We start from the raw sequence: 21,090 nt of genomic DNA, 5'->3' as shown, positions 1-21,090 counted from the left end.
TCCCCAGCATTCCCGCAGGAGCCAATTCCAGCATTTCCAGCCTCTGTGGAAACGTGCCCTAAGTGCCTCTCACTGACCCCTTTGGTGCCTTGGGCTTGTCCACGGATTTGGGCACCGACCCAAAATCGGGGGTGATCCCAACTCGGATTTTGGGTGTCCTGGGGGAACAATTCCCTTCCCAGCCCTCCTTCCCTGCTCCTCACAGGGATCTCTAATCTCCCGAGGGTGGATTTTGCAAGAACTGGAACATATGGGCACAACTTTGGGGTTTCTGGGGCTGCAGATGGGGCTGGAGGCTGCGGGCAGCACTCCAGGGATTTGGGATCCCAGAGCAATGCGGGGATTTGGGATTTGTGATAAAAAGCAAAAAATAAAATAAAATAAACCCCAACTCCTGGCTACACCCAGCTGGCAGAGCCCCCTGCCCATCCTCCTGCTGGCCCAAAGCTGGTATTTGGCTGTCCCCAAATCCCGAGGATCTGCTGAATGGCAGGCACAGCTACCCCACACCAAAACAGGCTGGGGGACAGCCCCAAAATTCCACGTTTTAGCCCAGTTTGTGACTAAATTTGCTTTCACCATCACTGCCAAGCCCGAGGCTCCTCAGGAGGGAGGTGGAGGAGACCTGGGGTCCCCGTGCCAGGGGTGTCCCTGTGCCAGGGGTGTCCCCATGCCAGGAGGATTTTGGGTGGCACCTCCAGGGGTGCCAAGGAAAGGGGAATGACCCAGCTCAGGGTGGGGGGAAAAAGAGAAAAATCCAAAGGAATTTCAAAGTGCAAGAAGGGAATTGTGCCGGAGCAGGTTTGGGGACGGGGATCCCAAAGGATGGGGCTCCCCAACAGCTTCTAAAGCTTGTTATAACCTCTGGATAGATAAATCCCATTATATATTTAATATATATTTCTATTTCTGAGCAGCCAGCAGCTCTGTCCTGTTCAGAGCTCCAAGCTGGGAGCAGAAAGGGTTTGGTATTATTTTTTTCTCTGGTTTTTTTTTTTTTTTTTTTTTTTTTCTTTTTTTCTTTTTTTCTTTTTTAAGACAACCCTTGTGGTGTGAATCTTAGAGAAAAAAAAAACAAATAAAATAAACTTTAAAAAAGGAAATTCAGTGGAGGATTTCTCCTGGGGCGAGCTTTGCCAGCACCATCAGTGCAGCCCCACTGCTGATAACAGGAATAGTGCAAAGCAGGAAGGGCAGTGGGGATGTGCTAAACATGCATGAAGGTCCAAAAATTTGGGATTTGGGGTTCTCCCAAAGGAGTTTCCATCAGCTGGAGCATTCCTAGGAGCCCTGGATTTACTAGGGATGAGGGAAGGAGGGGCATTGGGCATTGGTGCATTTGGTGTTGGTGTTCCCCTTCCCAGAGCTGCTCTGACTGTCCTTCCTTCCTTCCTTCCTTCCTTCCTTCCTTCCTTCCTTCCTTCCTTCCTTCCTTCCTTCCTTCCTTCCTTCCTTCCTTCCTTCCTTCCTTCCTTCCACCCATCCATCCATCCATCCATCCATCCATCCATCCATCCCTCCCAGCTCAGAGGAAGCTGATCCCCGGTGGATATTCCAGACTGGAGATGGAATCAAGGTCAAAAGGTGGAGAACAATGGAACTTCTGCCATCCCAGGCTCAGGACTGTGGTCACTGTCCCATTCCTTGGAGATCCCTCTTCCCAGGACCAGTGGAAGAACGTGGTTTTGTGGGAATGATTTGTGGTGGGTGGGAAAACGCAGGGACTGCATTTGGGATTCTCCTCCCCACAAAGATTTTCATCTCCAAACTCTGGTCCAGAAATCCTCTCCCAGGTCCAGGAGCTCCTGACCTCGGACAATTCCAGCTGTGGCCCCAGCTGAGATGTTGGCCTTCGGGAATTCCAGGAGGGAAGGACAGCCCCGCCCCTCCAGCAGCTGGCACAGGTGACAACATCCTCCCAGGTGGTGCCACCTCCTTCCCACCTCTGTCCATCCTCATCCATCTGTCCTTCCAGGCTGGATTGTCTTCCAGCTGGAGCAAAGCCCAGTGGGAAAAGCAGGGAAACCTCAGATTGGCAATTCATCTGGATGTCCCCACCTGGGCATGGCCACCACGTCCTCCCTTGGCAGTGCCACATCCAGGGCCACAACCTTGGACACCACCAGGTGACATCACATCCTTGCCCAGCAATGCAACATCCAGTGTTGGCTCTTGGGACATTGCCGGGTGCCACCATGTCCCTTCTCCAGCAGTGCACATCCTTGGACACCTCCAGGTGTCACCACATCCTTCCCTGGCAGGGCCACATTGAGAGTCCCATTCTTGGGCACCTCCAGGTGCCACCACGTCCTTCCCCAAGGCTCTGGGGGGTCTCTGGTACCGTGGGCGCTCCCCACGCTCCTGGCAGGATCCACTGGAGTCCCCTCCAGCACATGGAGTAGGGGACAGGTGACCCCACCTTCACTCCTGGTGGCACTGGGGCAGTGACAGCCACTGTGGCTCCCGAGGCTCCTCCTGGGCCATTCCTGGAGCTCCGGGCTCTGCTGGTGCCGCGGGGAAGCCGCGGTCCCCGGGAGAGGATTGGCTGCGGGCTCGGGGCCGGGGGGGTCCTAGCCCTTGTCCTGCGCCAGGGGAGCGCCCTTGTCACCCAGGGGCTGTGGGACAAACGGGGACACGGCTGGATCAGAGGGGACATGGACTGGCGGGACGGGGACTGGGGGAGGAAGGAATTGCAGGGACAGGAATCAGGGCAAGGGGACAGGGATTGGGGGACAGGGACTGAGGGACAGGGGTTGAGGGTCAGGGACTGGAGGAAGAAGGAACTGTATCCTTCCCCAGCTGTTCCCATGCTGTCCCCAGGGCTGTCCCCAGACTATCCCCACACTGTCCCCACCCTCTCCCAGCCTGTCCCCAGCCCCAGCCCGTGCCAGCCCCCTACCCACCGTTCCTTTCGGGGCGCTGCCGTCGGGCTGCAGGCTCAGGAAAGGGTTGGGGGCCATGGCTGGCCCCGAGCCCAGCGGGGGGGTGGCCTGGGGGGCCAGCAGGGCCCCACCGGGGTTCAGCTGCTGCGGGGACAGCGAGGCCAGCAGGGAGCTCCCGCTGGGCGCGGCCGAGGTCAGCAGCGCGCTGGGGCTGGGGTGCAGCGGGGCCGAGGTGGCGGCCAGCAGGGACAGCTGGGACGAGCCCGACATCTGCAGCCGCTGCAGCTCCCGCTTCTGCTGGATCTGCTGCATCATCTGGAACACCAGCGCCTGCTGCTCCTGCGGGAACAGCCGGGACACGGCTCAGAGCAGGGATAGAGTGGGGATAGCACGGGGACAGAGTGGGGACAGAGCGGGGACACAGCAGGGACAGAGAGGACACAGTGGAGACAGAGTGCTCTGACACAAATCCTCTACAATTCCAACCCATCAATGCAGCAATTTCAAATCTGTGGAATTCACCGTCCCGAAATCCCAAACTGGCTCTGAATTCCTTCCTGAATTCCAAGTGAGCGGGACCCAGGGGAAGCAGGCTCAGAGCTCACTTGCATCCCAAGGGATGCCCTGAAATCCAAGAAAACCTCCCTGAAATCCGGGAAAACCACAGGAATCACTATGGCAACGATCGACCCTCGTGGCAGCTGGAGCTGCCATTGTCCTGTCCCCGTGGGTGACACGGTGACATCAGCTGCCCTCGGAAATTGGCTTCTCCTGGGATATAAAAATAGCCTGACCCAGAAATGCATCCAGAGCAGTGGGCTGGGCTCCTGGGTGGAACAGGCACAGCCCAGCCCCGGTGATAGCACTGGTGGCACTCCCGTGTCACCCCAGGCAGGGTGGGGACAGCGCCGAGGTCTCTGCAAGGCCAGGGGCTGGGGTTTGCCACCTCAGGGACCTGTTGCCACCTCTCCATCTCCATTCCCGGGACAGGGGGTGCAGGCAGGGAGCCAAGAACCCCAGAGCAGCCACCTTTTGGGGGCCTTTCAGTAACCCCAAAACCCTGAGCCAGCTGTGGAGCCCCCTGGGCACCTCCAGCTCTCTGTGTGGATGTGTTCACACACGGCTGAGCTGCCTGGGATTGAAACAATTCAGGTTTTATCTCTCTCTAACCCCCAGCAGGGTCCTTGGCATGTTCTGCCTCTCCTGTTGGCCCAGGACACCTGGGAGCCCGGGGCCAGCCTGGGATCCAGCAGGATTTGCATCCTGGGATGCATCTCCAGGGGAAAACGGCTCTCCCGGTTTCCCCTTCTCGATTTCCCGGAGCTCCCACCTTCTCACCCCCTCAGGATGTGGCAAACTCAGATTAAACTTCTGTCCTTTGGTATAAAAAGAGCCCAAATCCCACCTCCCCTCCCTGGGAGCTGCCACACCCCCAGCCCGGAGCTTTGATCCTCAGGATTTGGGATGCTTCCTCATCCTAAATTCCCAAACCAGCTCTGAATTCCCTCACCCAGCCCATAGTGGGTTCAGACTCAAAAGGCTCAGAGGATTCAAGGACAGGAGAGAACCTCCAGTTTTAATTTCAGATTTTCCTCTCTGTTCTGAGTTTTTTCCCAGCACCACCAGCCTCCCCTCCCCTCCGTCCCTTACCGGGTTAAGTGGCTGGGAAGTCAGGAGCTGCTGCAGCTGCTGCAGCTGCTGCTCATGCTGCTGCAGGACGTGCCGCTGCTGCTCCGTCAGGGGGCTCAGGCTGGTCACGCTGCAGGAACACAGAGAGACGCAGCAGCTGAAAAGATTTCCTTCCATGCCCAGTAGCATCCCAGGTGCAGTAGTGAGGGAGGATCGTATTTGTGGGAAGCAACATTTGGCAAGAGCTGGGAAACGCCTTGGCTGAGCTCTCCAGCTCTCTGCTGGAACACGTGCAGGTAAATTCACCAGGGATATATGGATAATTCTGCAGCTTGTGAAGGACCAGGGGTCCAATTTAGTGGCTGCTAAAATTCCCGCTGGTCCTCTCCCTATGGACACAATGGCTGGTGAACACTGGGCATTAAGCCAGGCTCCCCAAGCCAGGCTTGGGGACAGCTCTCCAGAGCGGCCAGCGCGGCCAGAACCGCTCCCTCCCTCCCTCCCTCCCTCCCTCCCTCCCTCCCTCCCCGGAGCTGAGCTGGGCTGCAGAGGGCAGCGCCACCCGTCCTCACCTGCTCAGGCTGGTGGAGAGCTGCAGGGCCGGGGCCGCGCTCGGAGGCGGGGCGGGCTGCGCTCCGTTCAGGCTCCCCAGGATCCCGTTGAGCGGCATCTGCTGGGCTCCGGCCAGGCTGCCCAGCAGGCCGTCCACCATGGGCACCGCCGAGAGGCCGTGGCTGCCCCCCGAGACTCCAGCCAGCCCCCCGCCCGCCGCCCTGGCCAGGCCGTTCACCTGCTGCGCCCCGGGCAGGGGCAGCGAGGCGGGGCTGGGCTGCAGCATGGGCAGGGGCGGGGGGGTGCTGTGGAAGGACAGGGAGGAGCTGCTCCTGCTGGGACAGCCCGAGTGAGGGTCCTGGGGGAGAAACGGACACAGAGCATCGGGCTGGGGCAGCTGCCCCGGGGCAGCTCGGGGTGGGAAGGGGGGAGCTCGGGTGGCTCGAGTACGAGGGGTCCCAGAACTCAGAGGGGTCCCAGAGCCCTGCTGGATGTCCAGGATCACCTGGAAGCGCTCTCACCTGGCGCTCCAGCTCTCAGCTACTCTATCCGCTGCATGGAGAACCTGATCTCTGAGCCTGGGCTAGCAGGATTTACCAGCTGGCTACCGAGCCCTGGGGCTGCTGCGCTGCCCCTGCCCGAGGCCCTGCCCGGCCGCCGGTGCCCGCAGGGGCCGCTGTACCTCGGAGGACGTGGAGAGCGAGTTCTCGATGCCGAAGCTATTCTTGCACGGGGGGCTCTTGCTGATGCTCAGGGAGTCACCGCCACAGACTGGGAGGGGAGAGGGGCGAGGCAGCAGAGTCAGGGCTGGACCCTGAGGTGGCCGTGGGACAGATCCTGCCCCCTGTGACCCTTCGGCCAGCCCCGGGGCACAGGGACACGTCCCTGGGTGCCCTCAGCTCCCGTGCCCTCAGCCCTGGTGCCCTCACCATTGGTAGGCAGGATGTACTGGGACTGGCTGCCCGGGCCATTGCTGCTGGTGACTACGGGGAAGGGGACGGACAGCTGGACATTGAGCAGCTGCAGCCGCTCCTTCTTGGCCGTCAGCGTCATGATCTGCTCCTGCAGCCGCTGGTTCTCCTTCTGCAGCGAGTGCAGTGCCTTCAGCATCTCCACAACTGCGGGGGATGGAGGGAGGGCAGGAACAAATGGAGGAGAGGGAAGGGAGGAAAGAGGAAAGGGGATCACAGGATTCCCAATCAAACTCCAGAGCGGGAGGGACCGGCCCCACAGCGCTGCACCCCCTCTTCCCCCTGGCACACACTGGGGCTTTGTCGACGCCCGGCTCCGCTGCCCGCGGGCACAACCCCAAAATCCCAGCGGCTCCCACCCCGAGAGCCCCGCGAGCTGCCCCGCCGCCCCCCGGCCACACTCACTGTTCACCCCGGCCTCGCCGTTGCCTTGCTTCTCCAGGAGCTGCTCGATGTTGGGGGTGGCCTGCGGGACATTGTCCAGCTGCCCGCTGCTGCTGCACGACACGGTCTGGTCGAAGAGGGTCGGCAGGCTGCTGATGGGGGACCTGGGGGGGCCGGGGGCGTCAGGGGGACCCTGCTCCACTCCCGGCTCCATTCCTAGTGAATTCCCTCTCCATTCCTGTTCCATTCCCTGCTCCCATGGCTCCTCTGCCTGGCGCCGAGTGGCCGCAGCCCTCCGGGTCCTCCCATCCCATCCATCCCATCCCATCCCGTCCCGTCTCGTCTCGTCCCATCCCATCCCATCCCATCCCATCCCATCCCACACCCCAAGGAGCGGGGCAGGACCTGTTTCAGACCCCCCAGGCTGTGCCCTGTCCCCGCTGTCCCCATGGTGTCCCTGCTGTCCCCAGGTACACTCACATGGAGGACAGGCTCTCCTGCGGGGACGTCCCTCGGCAGCCGAAGCCGCAATCCTCCAGGTCGGGCTCTGCGCGGGGACAGGGACAGAGGGCCCGGGGTCAGCGGCGCCTGGTGCCCGGTGAGTCCTCGGTGTGTGCCCGGTGTGTGCCCGGTGAGTGCCCGCTGGGGAGCACCGGGTGGTGCCGAGCGGCACCAGAACCCAGCAGTCCCGGGAAGTACCGAACTGCACCGAACCGCAGCGAACCGCACCGCGCAGCACCGAGCAGCACCGAGCAGCACCGAGGGTACCAAGCCTCACCGAGCAGCCGCGGGCAGCACCGCACCGAGCAGCGCCGGCCCCGCGCTGCGCAGGGCGGCCCCGCCGGCACCTCCCCCGGGGAGGAGCCACTGGCACCGCCTGGCACCTCGGCACGGTCGGGGCGGTCACCCCGGCAAGGTCGCCCCGGCGCCGCTCTGCGCCCGGCCAGGCGGAGCTCTGCAAAGCCTGGAGCCGGTTTTGCCGGAGCCGCCGGGGGACGGGGCCGCAGGGAGGGAAGGAGGGACAAATCCCGTGGCAGGCCCTGCCCCCGGCCCCGGCTGGATGCGGTAATCCCAGGGGATCGGCTGTCAGTCTCCAGGGAGTGACAGAATCAGGTTGGAGCAGAGCTTTAATGTCAGCCGGGATTGAGGATCCTTCCCCCAGAGCCGGCCCGGGTTCCTGGAGGTTTCCAAGTGCTCCCTAAGGAGCTCCAAGGGAATCATGGAATGGTTCGGGTTGGAAAAGCCCTCCAAGGTCAGGAGGGCAATCATTAACCCAGCCCAGCCCTACTCCCACTCAGCCTGTTCCCAAGTGCCACATCCACGCGGTTTGGAACACTTCCAGGGACAGGGACTTGTTCCAATGCCTGACCACCCTTCCCATGAGGAAATTTCCCCAATATCCAACCTAAACCTCCCCTGGCCCGGCCTGAGGCCATTCCCTCTCCTTCTGTCCCCATTCCCTGGGAGCAGACCCCAGCCTCCATGGCTGTCTCCTCCTGTCAGGGACTTGTGGTGATCCAGAAGGTCTCTCCTGACCCTCCTTTTCTCCAGGATAAACATTCCCAGCTCCCTCAGCCACTCCTGGCACTTCAAACCCTTCCCTGGCCACGCTCCAATCCCTCCATGCCCTTTTTGGGAGGATCACAAAACTGCCCCCAGGATCTGAGCTGTGCCCTCAGCAGTGCCCAGCTCAGCTTTGGCATCCAGAACCTTCCTCCAGAGCCATCCCTGTGCCCCAGGAAATCTGGGATGGGGCTGCTGTGCACATGTGCAGGATATCTGCCATTCCAAGGGTAATCCAGGATAAATCCTTATTTATCTTCCCATCCCTGGAACGCTCACTCCCCTTTTCCGTGAGCCCTGTCAGATGTGGTGGCTCCAGCCTCAGCTGCCTCCCTGCCCCTCCTCTCCTTTCCCACACACTCCCACGTGCAGGAATCCGGGAAATCTCCTGCAGGGAATGCCGGGATTCCTAACAGGATACCCAGAGCAGGGATTTCCTGCTGCTGCTGGGAATGAGCAAACCCAGCTGGGGCTGGGCAGTTCCTCCAGACAGGGCTAGGGGATCCTGGCTCTTTGGGAATGTCCTACTGAGACACTCTTCCAGGCAGGAATAATCCATATTATATCCATAATTCCTGGATGTGGCCAGAATCTCCCAGTGCAAGATCCTGGAGTAGCTTCCAGTGCTGGAATTGGTTCCAGGAGAGCTGGAGAGGGGTTTGGGACAAGGGAGGGATGGATAGGACATAGGGAATGGGTTTATACTGGAATAGGGCAGGGATAGATGGGGTTTTAGGAAGGAATTCCTCCCGGGAAGGGTGGGGAGGGGCTGGGATGGAATTCCCAGAGAAACTGTGGCTGATCCATCCCTGAGAGTGTCCCAGGCCAGCTTGGAGCACCCTGGGGTAATGGGAGGTGTCCCTGCCCATCTTTAACCCAACCCAAACCACGGGCACGCATTCCCCAGGAATACCCAATTCTCCAGGGACATTCATTTTCCAGAGTTACTCGTTATCCATGGATATTCATTCTCCTGGAACACCCAGTTATCCAGGGATATCCATTCTCCTGGGCCACCCAGTTATCCTGGGACATGCATCATTATCTAGGGACACTCATTATCCAGGGCCACCCAATTCTCCAGGGCCACCTATTGTCCATGGACATTCATTCTCCTGAGACATCCATTTTCCAGAGATATTCATTCTCCAGGGATATCCATTCTCCAGGGTCACCCATGATCATCCAGGGCCACTCATTATCCAGGGACATCCAATTATCCTGGGACAGCCATTATCATCCAGGGACACCCATGATCCAGGGACACTTGTTATCCATGGACATTCATTCTCCAGGGACACCCATTTTCCAGGGGGCACCCATGATCCAGGGACACCCATTCTCCAGGGACACTCCCGAGGTGCAGTTGGCAAAGACACCATCCCTGTCCCCCCATGGCAGCCCTGGCTGTCACCCCGACGGACAGCAGCTGGAAAAGCTGGAAATGCAGCGGCGGCCTCCTGTCCTGTCCTGTCCTGTCCTGGTGGGAGAGCCCTCGGGAATGCCAACCCGGACATATCTGGGAGTTCACATACCTGCCCGGCTGCTCTCCGGCTGGCTGAGGAGGGGGTTCAGGGACAGCCCGGACGTCAGCGGGCTCCCGAAAATGTGCGAGGAAGGGAGGCTGAAGGTGGAACCCGCCAGGGAAAACACCTGCACGGGAAGCAGGAAAATATCCTGGTTATTGCAGCTCTTCCCAGCTCCCGTGTTAAAAATATCTCCTGGAAGTCTGGTGAGCAGCTTGGCACATTCCCAGAGCTGGCTGGGAGCCAGGAGCCCTGGGAGTGGTGTGGATCCAATTGCTCTTCCCAGTGGAAGTGTTCCAAATCCTGAGTGTTCCCTGTCCCAATTGTTCCCATTCCCAAGTGTTCCCTGTCCTGAGTATTCCCATTCCCAACTGTCCCCAATCCTGACTGTCCCCAATCCTGACTGTCCCCATTCCCGATTATTCCCTGTCCAGACTCTCCCCAATCCTGACTATTCCCAATCCCAAATTTACCAATCCTGAGTGTTCCCATTCCCAACTGTCCCCAATCCCGACTGTCCCCAATCCCGACTGTCCCCAATCCCGACTGTCCCCAATCCCGACTGTTCCCAATCCTGACTATTCCCCGTCCCAATTGTCCCCAATCCCGACTATTCCCAGTCCTGACTGTCACCATTCCTGCGCGCCCCCAGTCTCGAGCCCCGTCCCGTCCCGGGCCTCACCTGCGTGGTGGATCCGGCGGAGGAGGAGGCGGGGATGGAGCTGGCGAAGGGCGAGCGGCTGAGCTGGGGCAGGGCGGCGCCACCCTGGTGCGGGAGCAGCCCTGAGGGCAGCGGCGTGCTGCACACTGCCCGCAGCGCCGCGCCCAGCGGGATCGGGTCCTTGTTGCTCGTGTAGATCCCTGCGGGACACAGATTCCAATTTATCCCGCTAATGCCCAGGGAGAGATCCCTTCTGATCCTGCCTCCTCCCAGGGAGAGATTCCTTTTGATACAGCCTCTCCCAAGGGAGAGGAGATTCCTCAACTTTTGGGAAGCTGATCCAAGGGAGATTCCAGGGTGAAGGAAGAGGATGTGGATTTTTATGGATTCAGGAGACAGAACCCTGTGCAGGCAGGTCTGGACATGGCTAAACACACTGGAAAATTCTGGAAAAGGCGGGAAAAGGGATCTGAGCACACCTGAATCCCTCAAGGGGGGACCCACCTGAGCCCAGCAGTGGCGACTCCATGCTGAGGCTGGGCAGACTCCCGGGGTGGCTGAAGCTCCGGGAAGAATTCCCGACACTGGAGCTGATGAGGGATCCCCCGGAGAAGGGAGAAGAGGAGGTGGAGGTGGACCCAGCCAGCTGGGCCCCCAAAACCTCTTTGCCTTTGCCCGCCTTGGGCCTGCCGGGGCCGTGCTTGTTCTTCTTGCTGCCCTTGTGCTTCTTCTCCTTGAGCACCTCTCCCTCCTCGGCACCCAGCGACGGCATCCGCTTGTGGCCGCTCCCGGTGGCGCCAGCCGTGCCACCCGTGCCACTCGCGGGGCCACCAAGGGTGCTGGAGGCTTTGTAGTCCACGGGCGAGGCGTCGCGGGCTCGCGGCTGGCCCACGGCCGAGGTGGAGAAGCGCATGATGGAGCCGAAGCCGGAGAAGATGACCTTCTGCTCGAAGATATCAGCCTTGGGGCCCTCAGAGAGCGGCGAGCAGTGCGAGGAGGAGCTGGAGCTGGTGGCCTTGCGGAACTTCTCGTCTTCCTGCTCCAGCTTGGGGAAGGGCGCGAAGTCCTGGGAGCCGGGCGGGCCGCAGGAGGAGCCTGGGGACACGTGGGGTCAGCCCGAGGGGCTGGGGAGGGGTCCTGGTGCTTTATTGCTCTCCTCCTTCTCCCTCATTCCTCTGCTTTTCTCCTTCATCCCTTGCCTCCTGTACTTCATCACTCTCTTCCTCCTCCATCCCTCTCCTTTTCTCCATCCCTCCCCTCTTCCTTCCTCTCCTCTCCCATCTCTCCTCTCCCACCTTTCCCTCTCCCTCCTTCTTCTCCTTTTCCTCCATATTCATCCTTCCCCTCTTCTCCATCACTCCTCTTCCTCCTTCATGCCTCTCCTTTTCCTCCTCCATCCTTCTCCCTTTGTCCTTCATCCCTCCCCTCTTCCTCCCTCCCCTCTCTCCTTTCTTCTCCTTCCTCTCCCTCTTCCTTCTCCTCTTCCTCCTCCTCCATCCCCCTCCTTCCTTCTTCCTCCCTCTCCCTCTCCCTCCTCCTCCTCCTGCCCCTCACCGGCCGTCTGGAAGGTTCCCCCAGCTGGGGCAGATCCAAAGCCTGCGGAGCTTTTCCCGCTTCCCGTCTTCTTGCCCTTGTGGCTGCTGCCGTGGCTCGAGGATTTCCTGCCCTTGGCCTCTGCCCTGGCCACCTCTGAGCTCTCCTTGGTGGCCTCGTGGTGGCTGCTGGAGCCCTGGGAGGGGACAGACACTGGGGTGACCCCAGGGACCAGAGCTGGCTGCAGGGGAAGGAGCCGGGGCTCCTTTTTTCCCCATTTTCCTGATTTTCCCATTTTTCCCAAATTTCCCAATTTCCACAATTTCCCCCCTCTGAAGTGGGAATTGCCCCTCTGCCCACCCAGGGCTACTCAGCTCGGGTCGCTCCAGGCACAAAAGGGACTTTGGGACATCTCCTGCTGCTCAGTGGCGCCGAGAATTCCATCCCAGGGATTGGGCTCATCCCAGGAAACCGCAGGGGATTAAAGGGGGAAGGGAGCGGAGTCTCCAGCTCCAAAAACCTCTGGATTTTGGAAACCTCCCAGTTCCATTGGGGATTTCAGATTCCTGCCTCAGGTGTGCTGCTCCCACCACTCCCATCCCACCTGGGGGATCTCCTTGGGAATGGGGTGGGATCAGAGATTCCCTGGGGGAATTTCCTCATCCTTGGCATGGGACAGGAGATTCCCTGGGATCCCTGCAGCCATCCCAAAGCTCTGGCTGGGAATATTCCCGGGGGTTGGAGCAACACCAGATGTTCCCAAATTCCAGCTGAGCTGCAGGAGCCAGGGGAGACAGGAGGGTGAAGAACCTGGGCAGATGCCAGGAAATCCAGAATTTTGGGATGAGAGGGAGAATTATTGGAATTCAGCCGGGGGGAAAGAGGGATGAACCCAAACCCAGATCCCTCAAATCCCAATTCCCTTCAAATCCAGACCCAAGGGCTCCAAAGTCACCCATTTTAGGTAACATTACAACCAAAATTAAAAATATTCCTGTAATTATGGGATAGCCCAAAATGTGGGACCTTCCTGACATCCCTGACCCTGACTGAGCCCTCTTTGGGATGAATCCTGGGATCCAAGTCCATCCCTGGATTTAATCCCTCGACAGCTGCAGGCGCCAGATGTGCCCGGAATTTGAGGGGATGAGAATGGGGGAATTCTGGGGAGAGAGAATTGGGATTTTCTCCTGCCAGCCCCAGATGCGGGAATTAAACCCTCCTGGATTTATGGGCTCAGCAGGAGAAATCGTCCTGATTTTTCCTCAGGAAGGGAAGGGGAGAGGGGCCTGGGGGTGGGAATGGCCTGGTGAGAATGCCCTTTTCCCAGTTTTCGGGGTGGATTTTCCTGCCCCTTTTCCCGTTTTTTTTGGGTGGATTTTCCTGCCCTTTTCCCAGTTTTCTGGGTGGACTTTCCTGTCCCCTTTCCCTGGGTTTTTGGGTGCATTTTCCTGGCCTTCCCTATTTTCTGGGTGGATTTTCCTGCTCCTTTCCCTGTTTTTTTTGGCTGGATTTTCTGGGTGTATTTTCCTGCCCCTTTTCCCAGTTTCCTGGGGGATTTTCCCCAGTACCTTCTCAGCAGCCACGGCCACAGGTGCTGGGGGAAGGCTACTGGGGGACTCCGGCCGCTTTTTGTGCTTCTGCTTCGGTCTCTCCTTGTCCTTGCGGCTCTGGAAAAAAAAAACCAGGAACCTCTGGAATGCCAGAATTCCCAACATGGGGAAGGGCAGTGCCAGATCCCATAAAGAAATTTTAATAAATCCCCATTCCAGCAGTTTTCCAGCACCTGATCCCATAAACAAATCCTGTGAATTTGGGGGATTTTGAGAGTTTTGGGGATTTTCTCACCTTTTTTGGCCGCTCGTGGTGGGACAGGTGCTTTTCCTGGGCTGGGGATGCTGAGCGGCTCCTCCTGCCCGGGAGGAAGGAGCTGCTCCCGGAATGGCGCGAGGTCTTCTGGGGGAAAACAGGAGGAAAATGGGGAAAAGGGGGGGAAAACAGGAAAAAAAAAAAAAACAGAGGGAAAGGAGGAAAGGAAATAGGGGAAAGGGGAAAAAATAGAGGGAAAAGGGGGAAAATGAGGAAAAAGGGAAAAAAAGGGGGAAGGGGAAGAAAGAGGGAAAAGGGGAAAGGAAAGATGGAAAATGGGAAAAAAGAGAAAAAAGGGAAAAAAGAGGGGGAAAGGGGAAAGAAAAGAGGGAAAGGGGAAAAAAAGAAGGAAGAGGGGAAAGAAGATGAAAAAGGATGAAAAAAGATTGAAAAGGAGAAGAGAGAAAAGGGCAAGAAAAATAAATTAATTTTTTTTAAATAAATGAAAGTTCCCTAAATAAATAAAATTCCCTAAATAAATCAAACCCACCAAATAAAATAAAAATTCCTGAAATACATGAAAATTTCCAAAATAAATAAAAAATGTCCTCAAGAAATGAAATTCCCCAAACAAATGAAATTCCCTGAATAAATAAAAGTTCTCTAAATAATTGGGAAGTCCCAGAATCCCTGGAATTCCTGGATCTCACCATTTTGTTGAAGTGGTATTTGCAGTAGCCGCAGTATTTGACATTGTCGACCTCCAGCACCTCCTCCTCGCACAGGAGCCCGGCCATCTGTGCACTGATCCCAGGAAAAACAGGGAAAGTCCAGGAAAATCACAGGGAAAACAGGGAAAAATGGGAAAATTGGTAGGAAAACAGGGGAAACTCGAGAAAATCAGCAGGAAAATGGAGGAAAAAAAAAAGAAAAATCAGCAGGGGAAAAAAAAAAAAAAAAAGGAAAATCCATCAGATTCCACAGGTTCCAATGGAATTTCCTGAACTTTGGGAACTTCCTGGAAAAACCTGGAAAAGTCTCCTGGGTGAGGAGGAAGAAGGGGCAATTCCAGTCCTAAATAACCCCATGGGGGGGGATCAACCCCAAACCCCACGACCCTGAGGGAACGAGCCCCCCGAGCCAGGGCAGGGAAGGAGCAGCTGGGGGCACATTCCAGAGGGAGCTCCCGGGGATCTCACCAGGTGACGTGGAAGGCCTGGCGGCAGCCGTGCCGGTTGCAGGCCATGCAGGCCCCCGAGGCCGCCTTGCTCTCCCGCCCTTGTTCCTCGCAGATGTAGCAGGTCTGGGAAGGGGGGAAAAAAACGGGAAAAAAAACCACATTTTCCAAGAGGAAAAGCCTCCAAGGATTCCCAAATCTCATGGAATGTGTTGGGTCAGGAGGGGTTTTGAAGCTTGGTGAGTTCCAGCCTTTCCTACCTTCCACTCCTGTCAAGGAATTTCTGGGGCATCGAGGAAATTTTGAGGGATTTCTATGAAAATTCCAAGATACTCCCAGGTGGTATACACAAAACTTCTCCTTTTTCCCCAAAATCCCAACCACCCCATTGGAATCAACACGGAATTCCATGGATTCCTTTGGTTCCATTTGTTCCACCATGAAGTTCCTCAAATTCCCATTTTCTCCCCCAAAACCCATCCAAATATGGAGGATCCAACACAGAATTCCATAGATTCAGCTGGCTCAAGTCGTCCCACCAAGAAATTCCTGAAATTCCCATTTTCTTCCCAAAAATACGGAGGATCCAACAGCGAATTCTATGGATCCAACTGGTTCCCATCGTTCCACAAAGAAATTCCTCAAATTCCATCAATTTGGGGAAGATAGATGGGGAAGACCAAAAATTTCTTAGCAAATCCAGGGATTTCCTTGATTTTTAATGGAATCTGAGCAGCTGTGGGGTCAGGATAATCCGGGAAGGAGCCATGGGGAGACGGGATGATCCCAAAATCCCGAAATCCCAGATTTTACCTTGTTGAAGCGGTCGTGGGGGACGTACTGGAGCACGATGGGCTCCATGGTGAGCACGTTGGCAAACTGCACCTCGGGGATGTACAGGGCACACACCACGTGGGCCCAGCCTGGAAAAGGATGGGAAAATGGGAATTCAGTCCAGGAACCACCCCCAAAAAAAAAATTCCATGCCAGAAAAATCTTCTGTCCCCAAAAACCCCATGCCAAAAAAACTACACGTCAAAAACATCTCTGTTGCAAAAAATATCCTCCATCCTAAAAAAAGTTCCATGCCAAAATAGCCTCTATTTTGGCATGGAACCCAAAAATTCTTCCCCCCCCCCCCCAAAAAATCTCAATCCTTAAAAGCTTCTGTGCCTAAAAAACCTCCATCCCAAAATCCCCGTCCCAAAAAACCTCTGTCTCCATAAAAACCTCCATCTCAAAAAATTCCATCCCCAAAAACCTGCAGGAAAATCCCGCATGGAAAATCCTCTGGGATGGGGCCTGGATCCCACCGTGATCCCACAGATTGGGAAATTCCTGTGGGATCAACCCCAAAATCCCACAGTTTTGGGCTCATTTTTATTCCAATCCAAGCTCAGGCAGGAAAAAAAACACCTCCTTTGGTGGAGGCTCCAAAAAGGGAATTTAGTGGGCAAAAGGGGGAGGGTGGATTTTGGGATTTTCCAGGTGGGAATTCCATGGCTCACCCCCATTGTCTGTGCGCTTCAGGGCTCCATCCTTGTGGGGACACAGCTCGCACCTCTGGAAGGGAGAAAAACCACCAAAATTCGCCCGATTTCATTGATAAAATTCAAATTTCATCAGCTGTAATTGATAAAATTTAAATTTAATAAATAAAATTTGTCAGATTTCAGCTATAAAATTCATATTCCGTCAGGTTTAATTAGGTTTAATTGATGACATTGAAATTTCATCAATAAAATTCAAATTTCATGGATAAAATTGAAATTTCATCAATAAAACTTGAATTTCAATCCAAATTTAATCAATAAAACTGAAATTTAATCCCAAAAATGCAAATTTCATCAATAAAATTCAAATTAAATAAAATTTGATCTATAAAATTCAAATTAAATCTATAAAATTCAAATTGAATAAAAATTAATCAATAAAATTCAAATTTCATCCATTTAATTCCAAGTTTAGGACCAGAAAATCCCTATTTTTGCCCCAAAAAGGAGCTGCTGCCAGAACAGGGCTGTGGGAATGAGGACTGAGGAGGTCATGGGGAACAAACATCTCAAAAAAAGCCCTAAAAATTTGACTTAAATGCCCAGGGCAAAGTTTTGCTTTTGGGGCTTTTTTAGGGCCAGTTTTAGGGGCTGTGGTTGAGGAGTAAAACCGAAAGCGGCAACTCGGAGTAAAAAAGAAATTGAGTTTTTATCTCTCTCTGCTCCTTCCTTCCGCCTCTCATGAGGTTTTTTCCCTCCAGTTTTCAGGAGAAGTTTTGGTTGTATGGTCGTAGTTGAGTTTGGTGTCACCCCAAATCCAGGCTGAGAGGGTGTGGGGTTGTTTTTTGGGGTGCCCCAAAATCTGGTGTAGGAAAATCTCTCCTGTGATTTCTTTTTGGGGGTTTTTGAATTTTTAAAAAGGCCCCACACCCAAAAATCTTGGAGAACTCCATCCATTATTTTTCCCTACTCACCACTCGGGCGGCTCTTTCCTGGGATTCGCATTTCCGGCAGAACCAGGGGCCGGTGGGAACCTGGACAATTCCATAACAAGCTGGGGGAAAAGGCAAAAAAACCCAAATTAAACAATTTAAAATCCATTCATTTTTGATTTCTTGGGGGTTTAAAAATGTTTGGAGCAGGCTGGAAATAAACAGGAGGAAAATCAGGGAGAAAAACAAGCTCAGCAGAAGGAAATCTTGAGAGAAAAAAAAAACAAAATAAACAAAATAAAATAAAATAAAAATGTAAAATATTGAGGAAACCATGAGTGGTAAATGTAGGCCCCTAAAAAGGATTAAGAGCATTTATAAATTGTATTTTTTGCTCATTTTTGACCTTTTTTTGCCCCTTGTTTTGGGGATTTTCTCCTCTTTGGAACACAACTTTTCATTAAAAATTCAGGATATTCACAGAACTATCTGATGGAAAACAAGAGCTCTACAAAGGAGTTAAGGCCATTAATGATTTTTATTTTCAGCTCATATTCTGCATTTTCCCCTTGTTTTTCCCTGTTTTCCCCTGGCAGCCCCTACTGGCTCCAGCTGAGCTCGTTCTTGGCTCTCAGCCTGGGCTAAAGATGGACCCGGGGCTTCCCGGGAATTTCACTCTCCCTGTTTACTTCCCACTTTTCTTCCCAGTTTTACCCCATTTTCCCCTGATTTCCCCATTTTCCCCTGCTCTTTCCCTGTTTTTTACCATTTATCCCTGTTTTTTCCTCTTTTTTCTTGCTGTTTATTTCCTGTTTTCTTCCCTGTTTTTCTCTGAGTCCCCAGGGTTCCTTTTTGGGGTTTGAGTTATTTGGGGAATAAAAACTTCCCCAAAGCCACAGGGGCTGGGCTGGGCTCCAAAAGGGGAATCACCACATCCTGCAGGGCCCCCAAAAACCCCAAATAAACTCCTTGAACTTCCCACAGGCACAGACTGAGACTCAAACCAGGCTCAGAGACTTTTCCTGACCCTCTGGAGCTGGTCCTGCACTTCTGAAACTCCTCTTGAAAATCTGAAACTCTTCTTGATGGTCTGAAACTGTTTTTGAAAATCTGATACTGTTCCTGACCCTTAAAAGCTGTTATTGAATATTTGGAACTCAACCCAACACTCTGGAACTGCTCCTGACCCCTAAAAACTGTTCCTGACCCCCTGAAATTCCTCCTGTGCTTCTGGAACTCTTCTTGAAAATCTGAAACTCTTCCTGATGCTCTGGCGCTGTTCTTGAAAATCTGAAACTGTTCCTGACCCTCTGGAGCTGCTCCTGCACTTCTGAAACTCTTCTTGAAAATCCAGAACTCTTCCTGACCCTCTGGATCTAGTTTTGAAAATCCCAAACTCTTCCTAATGCTCTAGAACAGTTCTTGAAAATTTGAAACTGCTCCTGATCCTTAAAAACTGTTCCTGACCCTCTGGAACTTCTCCTGTGCTTCTAAAACTCTTCTTGAGAATCCAAAACTGTTCCTGATGCTCCGGAACTGTTCTTGAAAATCTGAACCTGTTCCTGCCCCTCTGGATCTGGTTCGGAAAATCCAAAACTCTTCCTAAGACTCTGGAACAGCTCTTGCCTCTCTCAAACTGTTCCTGACCCTCTGAAGCTGTTCTGGACACAGGATCACAGACAGGGCTGGACCCACGGACGGAGCCGGACCCACGGACACCCAGAAGCAGAAGCGAGCACAGGGAATGGACGAGAGCGAGCAGGAGGAGCTGGAGATGCACCGGGACGGGAATGGGTTAAAAACAACAACCGGGACAGGGATGGGCAAACAACAACCGGGATATTGATGGGAAAAAAACAACAACTGGGAAATTGATGGGATAAAATGACAACTGGGAAATTGACAGGCTAAAACAACAACCGGGACAAGAACGGGATAACATCAGCCGGGAAAACAGCGCGGCCCGAGCAGCCCGGAACCCTGGGCGCATTCCAAACAAACCGAGCAGGGATCGCCACTCCTCCGCTGCCTCGAATACCGATTTTAATCCGGATTTGTTTTGTTCACCGAGCCGAGGACAAACTTTCCGGGCCCGCTACCGAGCGCTGGGGGCCGGCTCGGAGTCATTTAAAATGCAAATCGCCCGTGTCGCCGGGAGCAGCGGGCGGAGGAGGCGGAGGAGGAGGAGGAGGGAGGCTGCCTTCCTCCCTCCCTACCCTCGCAGGAGGCAGCTCCGGGCCCCGCCGCCCCCTCCGGTTTTTCCCCGCGCCCCCCCAGCACGCCCGGGCCGGGCTGGGGGCGGCAGCGCCTCTTCCCCCCCTTCCCCTCCCCGCTAAACCGGGGGGGCAGCGGAGAAATCCCCCCGCTCGCCACCCCCGGGGGGGGCTCCGCTGCTGCCCCAACTCCTCCCCGGCCGTGTCCCCGCCGTGTCCCCCCTCCGCGGCCGCGCCACCTCGGCGGCGACACCGTTATTTGGAACAATAGCGCTAAAACAAAGCGCGCCCCCCCCCGCCGCCGCCGCCCCCATCCTCACCCCGCCCCGTCCCCGGGGGGTTTCGGGGGGCTCGGGGAGGGGCTCGGGGGGGCCGTGCCGGGCTCACCTTGGTGCACGGCCACATTGCAGCCGTGGCCGTCGCAGTAGACGAGCGGGTTCTCCGCCCAGCCGCGCTCGTCGGAACACACACAGCAGCCTCCCACCATCTCCTTCATACTTCCAGGAGGGTTTCCTGCCCCCCCGCCTCCCTCTGCGCGCTCCTCCTCCTCCTCCTCCTCCTCCTCCTCCTCCTCCTCCTCCTCCTCCTCCTCCTCCTCCTCCGTGCTGCCCCCTCCCCGCCTCTCCCGGGGGGACCGCCGGGGGGGACAGCGGGGACAGCGAGAAGCCGCAAGGGCGGGCGGGGCGAGGGGCTGATGAAGGGACCGGGGGACAGCGCGGGGACAGCGGGGGGTGGCGGATCTGGCCCCGCACCACGCAGGTCCCCACCTCCCTTTCTGCCTGTCCCCCTCTTTCTGCTCGTTCCCCTCCCGTTTATTCCCGTCCCCCCCGTTTATTCCCGTCTCTCCCGTTTATCCCGGTCCCCCCTCTTGTCCCCGTTCCCCCCGGTTCGTCCCCATCGCCCCCAGTTTGTCCCAGTCCCCCCCAGTTTGTCCCCGTGTCCCCGTCCCCCCCCCTCCCCGGTACAATCATGGCGGCGCCGCCCGCACGCTCCGGTAAAATTTGCGGTTCACGAATCTCGGCGCGGCCGGGCGGGCGGGTTTGCGCGCGGGTGATATTTTGGATTTTTTGGGGATTTTTTTGAACCATTCCCCAGCGCTTTGGGATGAGGATTTAGGGGTTTTTCCCCCCTCCAGCCTCCTGTGCCCGGCTGGCATCACGCTGAGGATGCGTTCCCGATGGAGCGCTCCGCCGGGGTGAGCCGGCAGCGCTCCGTAAATCCCATTATCCCGAAATTCCCGGATCCCGGCTCCGCCAGCGCCACCGGCTGTCCTGGCCCGAGACTCCTCTAGAAAAGGGATTTAACCCCTTGGCACCTTGGGAACAAGAAAAATGTTCCTTCCCCCCTTGGGGGTTTGTGAGAGGCAGGAGGGGCGGTGGGAATCAGAGGGAAAGCATGGAAATTATCCTGGAATATCGGGAATATTTATTTATGGGATTGTGTGAGCAGGGAATGAGTGAAGAGAAAGGATTTTGAAATATTCGGAATATTCATTTAGGGGATAGCACCTGTATGAAAGGAGTAGAGAGAAATTATCCTGAAATATTGGGAATATTTATTTAGGGAATTACACATGCTGGAAATGAGTGAAAAGATCCTAAATATTTGGAATATTTCTTTTCTGGGCTCTTTTATCCCCCCACCCCTTATACTCCTGGAGAGTTTTGGGATGGATTTCCTGGCACAACATTCTCCCCCAAACACTCCAATCCCAAATCAGCCACAATTCCTGAGGAGTTATAGGGTTTTCCCACCATTCATCCTT

At 55.7% G+C, this 21,090-nt stretch overlaps 1 protein-coding gene across 1 annotated transcript; it reads right to left on the bottom strand.

Moving 5' to 3' along the window:
- Nucleotides 1–1,384: 1,384 nt before the first annotated feature.
- On the bottom strand, nt 1,385–19,835 carry MLLT6 (MLLT6, PHD finger containing). The gene is made up of 20 exons (XM_058820604.1): nt 19,713–19,835; nt 17,155–17,234; nt 16,196–16,250; nt 15,501–15,610; nt 14,710–14,813; nt 14,221–14,314; nt 13,550–13,657; nt 13,273–13,371; nt 11,723–11,897; nt 10,673–11,263; nt 10,190–10,368; nt 9,517–9,634; nt 6,899–6,965; nt 6,440–6,582; nt 5,993–6,181; nt 5,746–5,834; nt 5,084–5,421; nt 4,533–4,641; nt 2,904–3,221; nt 1,385–2,615 (listed from the first exon to the last, which is right to left on the bottom strand). Exons 1-20 carry the CDS (start codon nt 19,819–19,821, stop codon nt 2,571–2,573), a joined length of 3,120 nt encoding a protein of 1,039 aa, XP_058676587.1. The 5' UTR covers nt 19,822–19,835; the 3' UTR covers nt 1,385–2,570.
- Nucleotides 19,836–21,090: the final 1,255 nt, after the last annotated feature.

The sequence above is a fragment of the Ammospiza caudacuta genome, chromosome 27 (assembly GCF_027887145.1).
Source record: "Ammospiza caudacuta isolate bAmmCau1 chromosome 27, bAmmCau1.pri, whole genome shotgun sequence".
In the NCBI taxonomy this organism is placed as follows: Eukaryota; Metazoa; Chordata; class Aves; order Passeriformes; family Passerellidae; genus Ammospiza; species Ammospiza caudacuta.
This window is presented reverse-complemented; position numbering and strand designations above follow the sequence as displayed.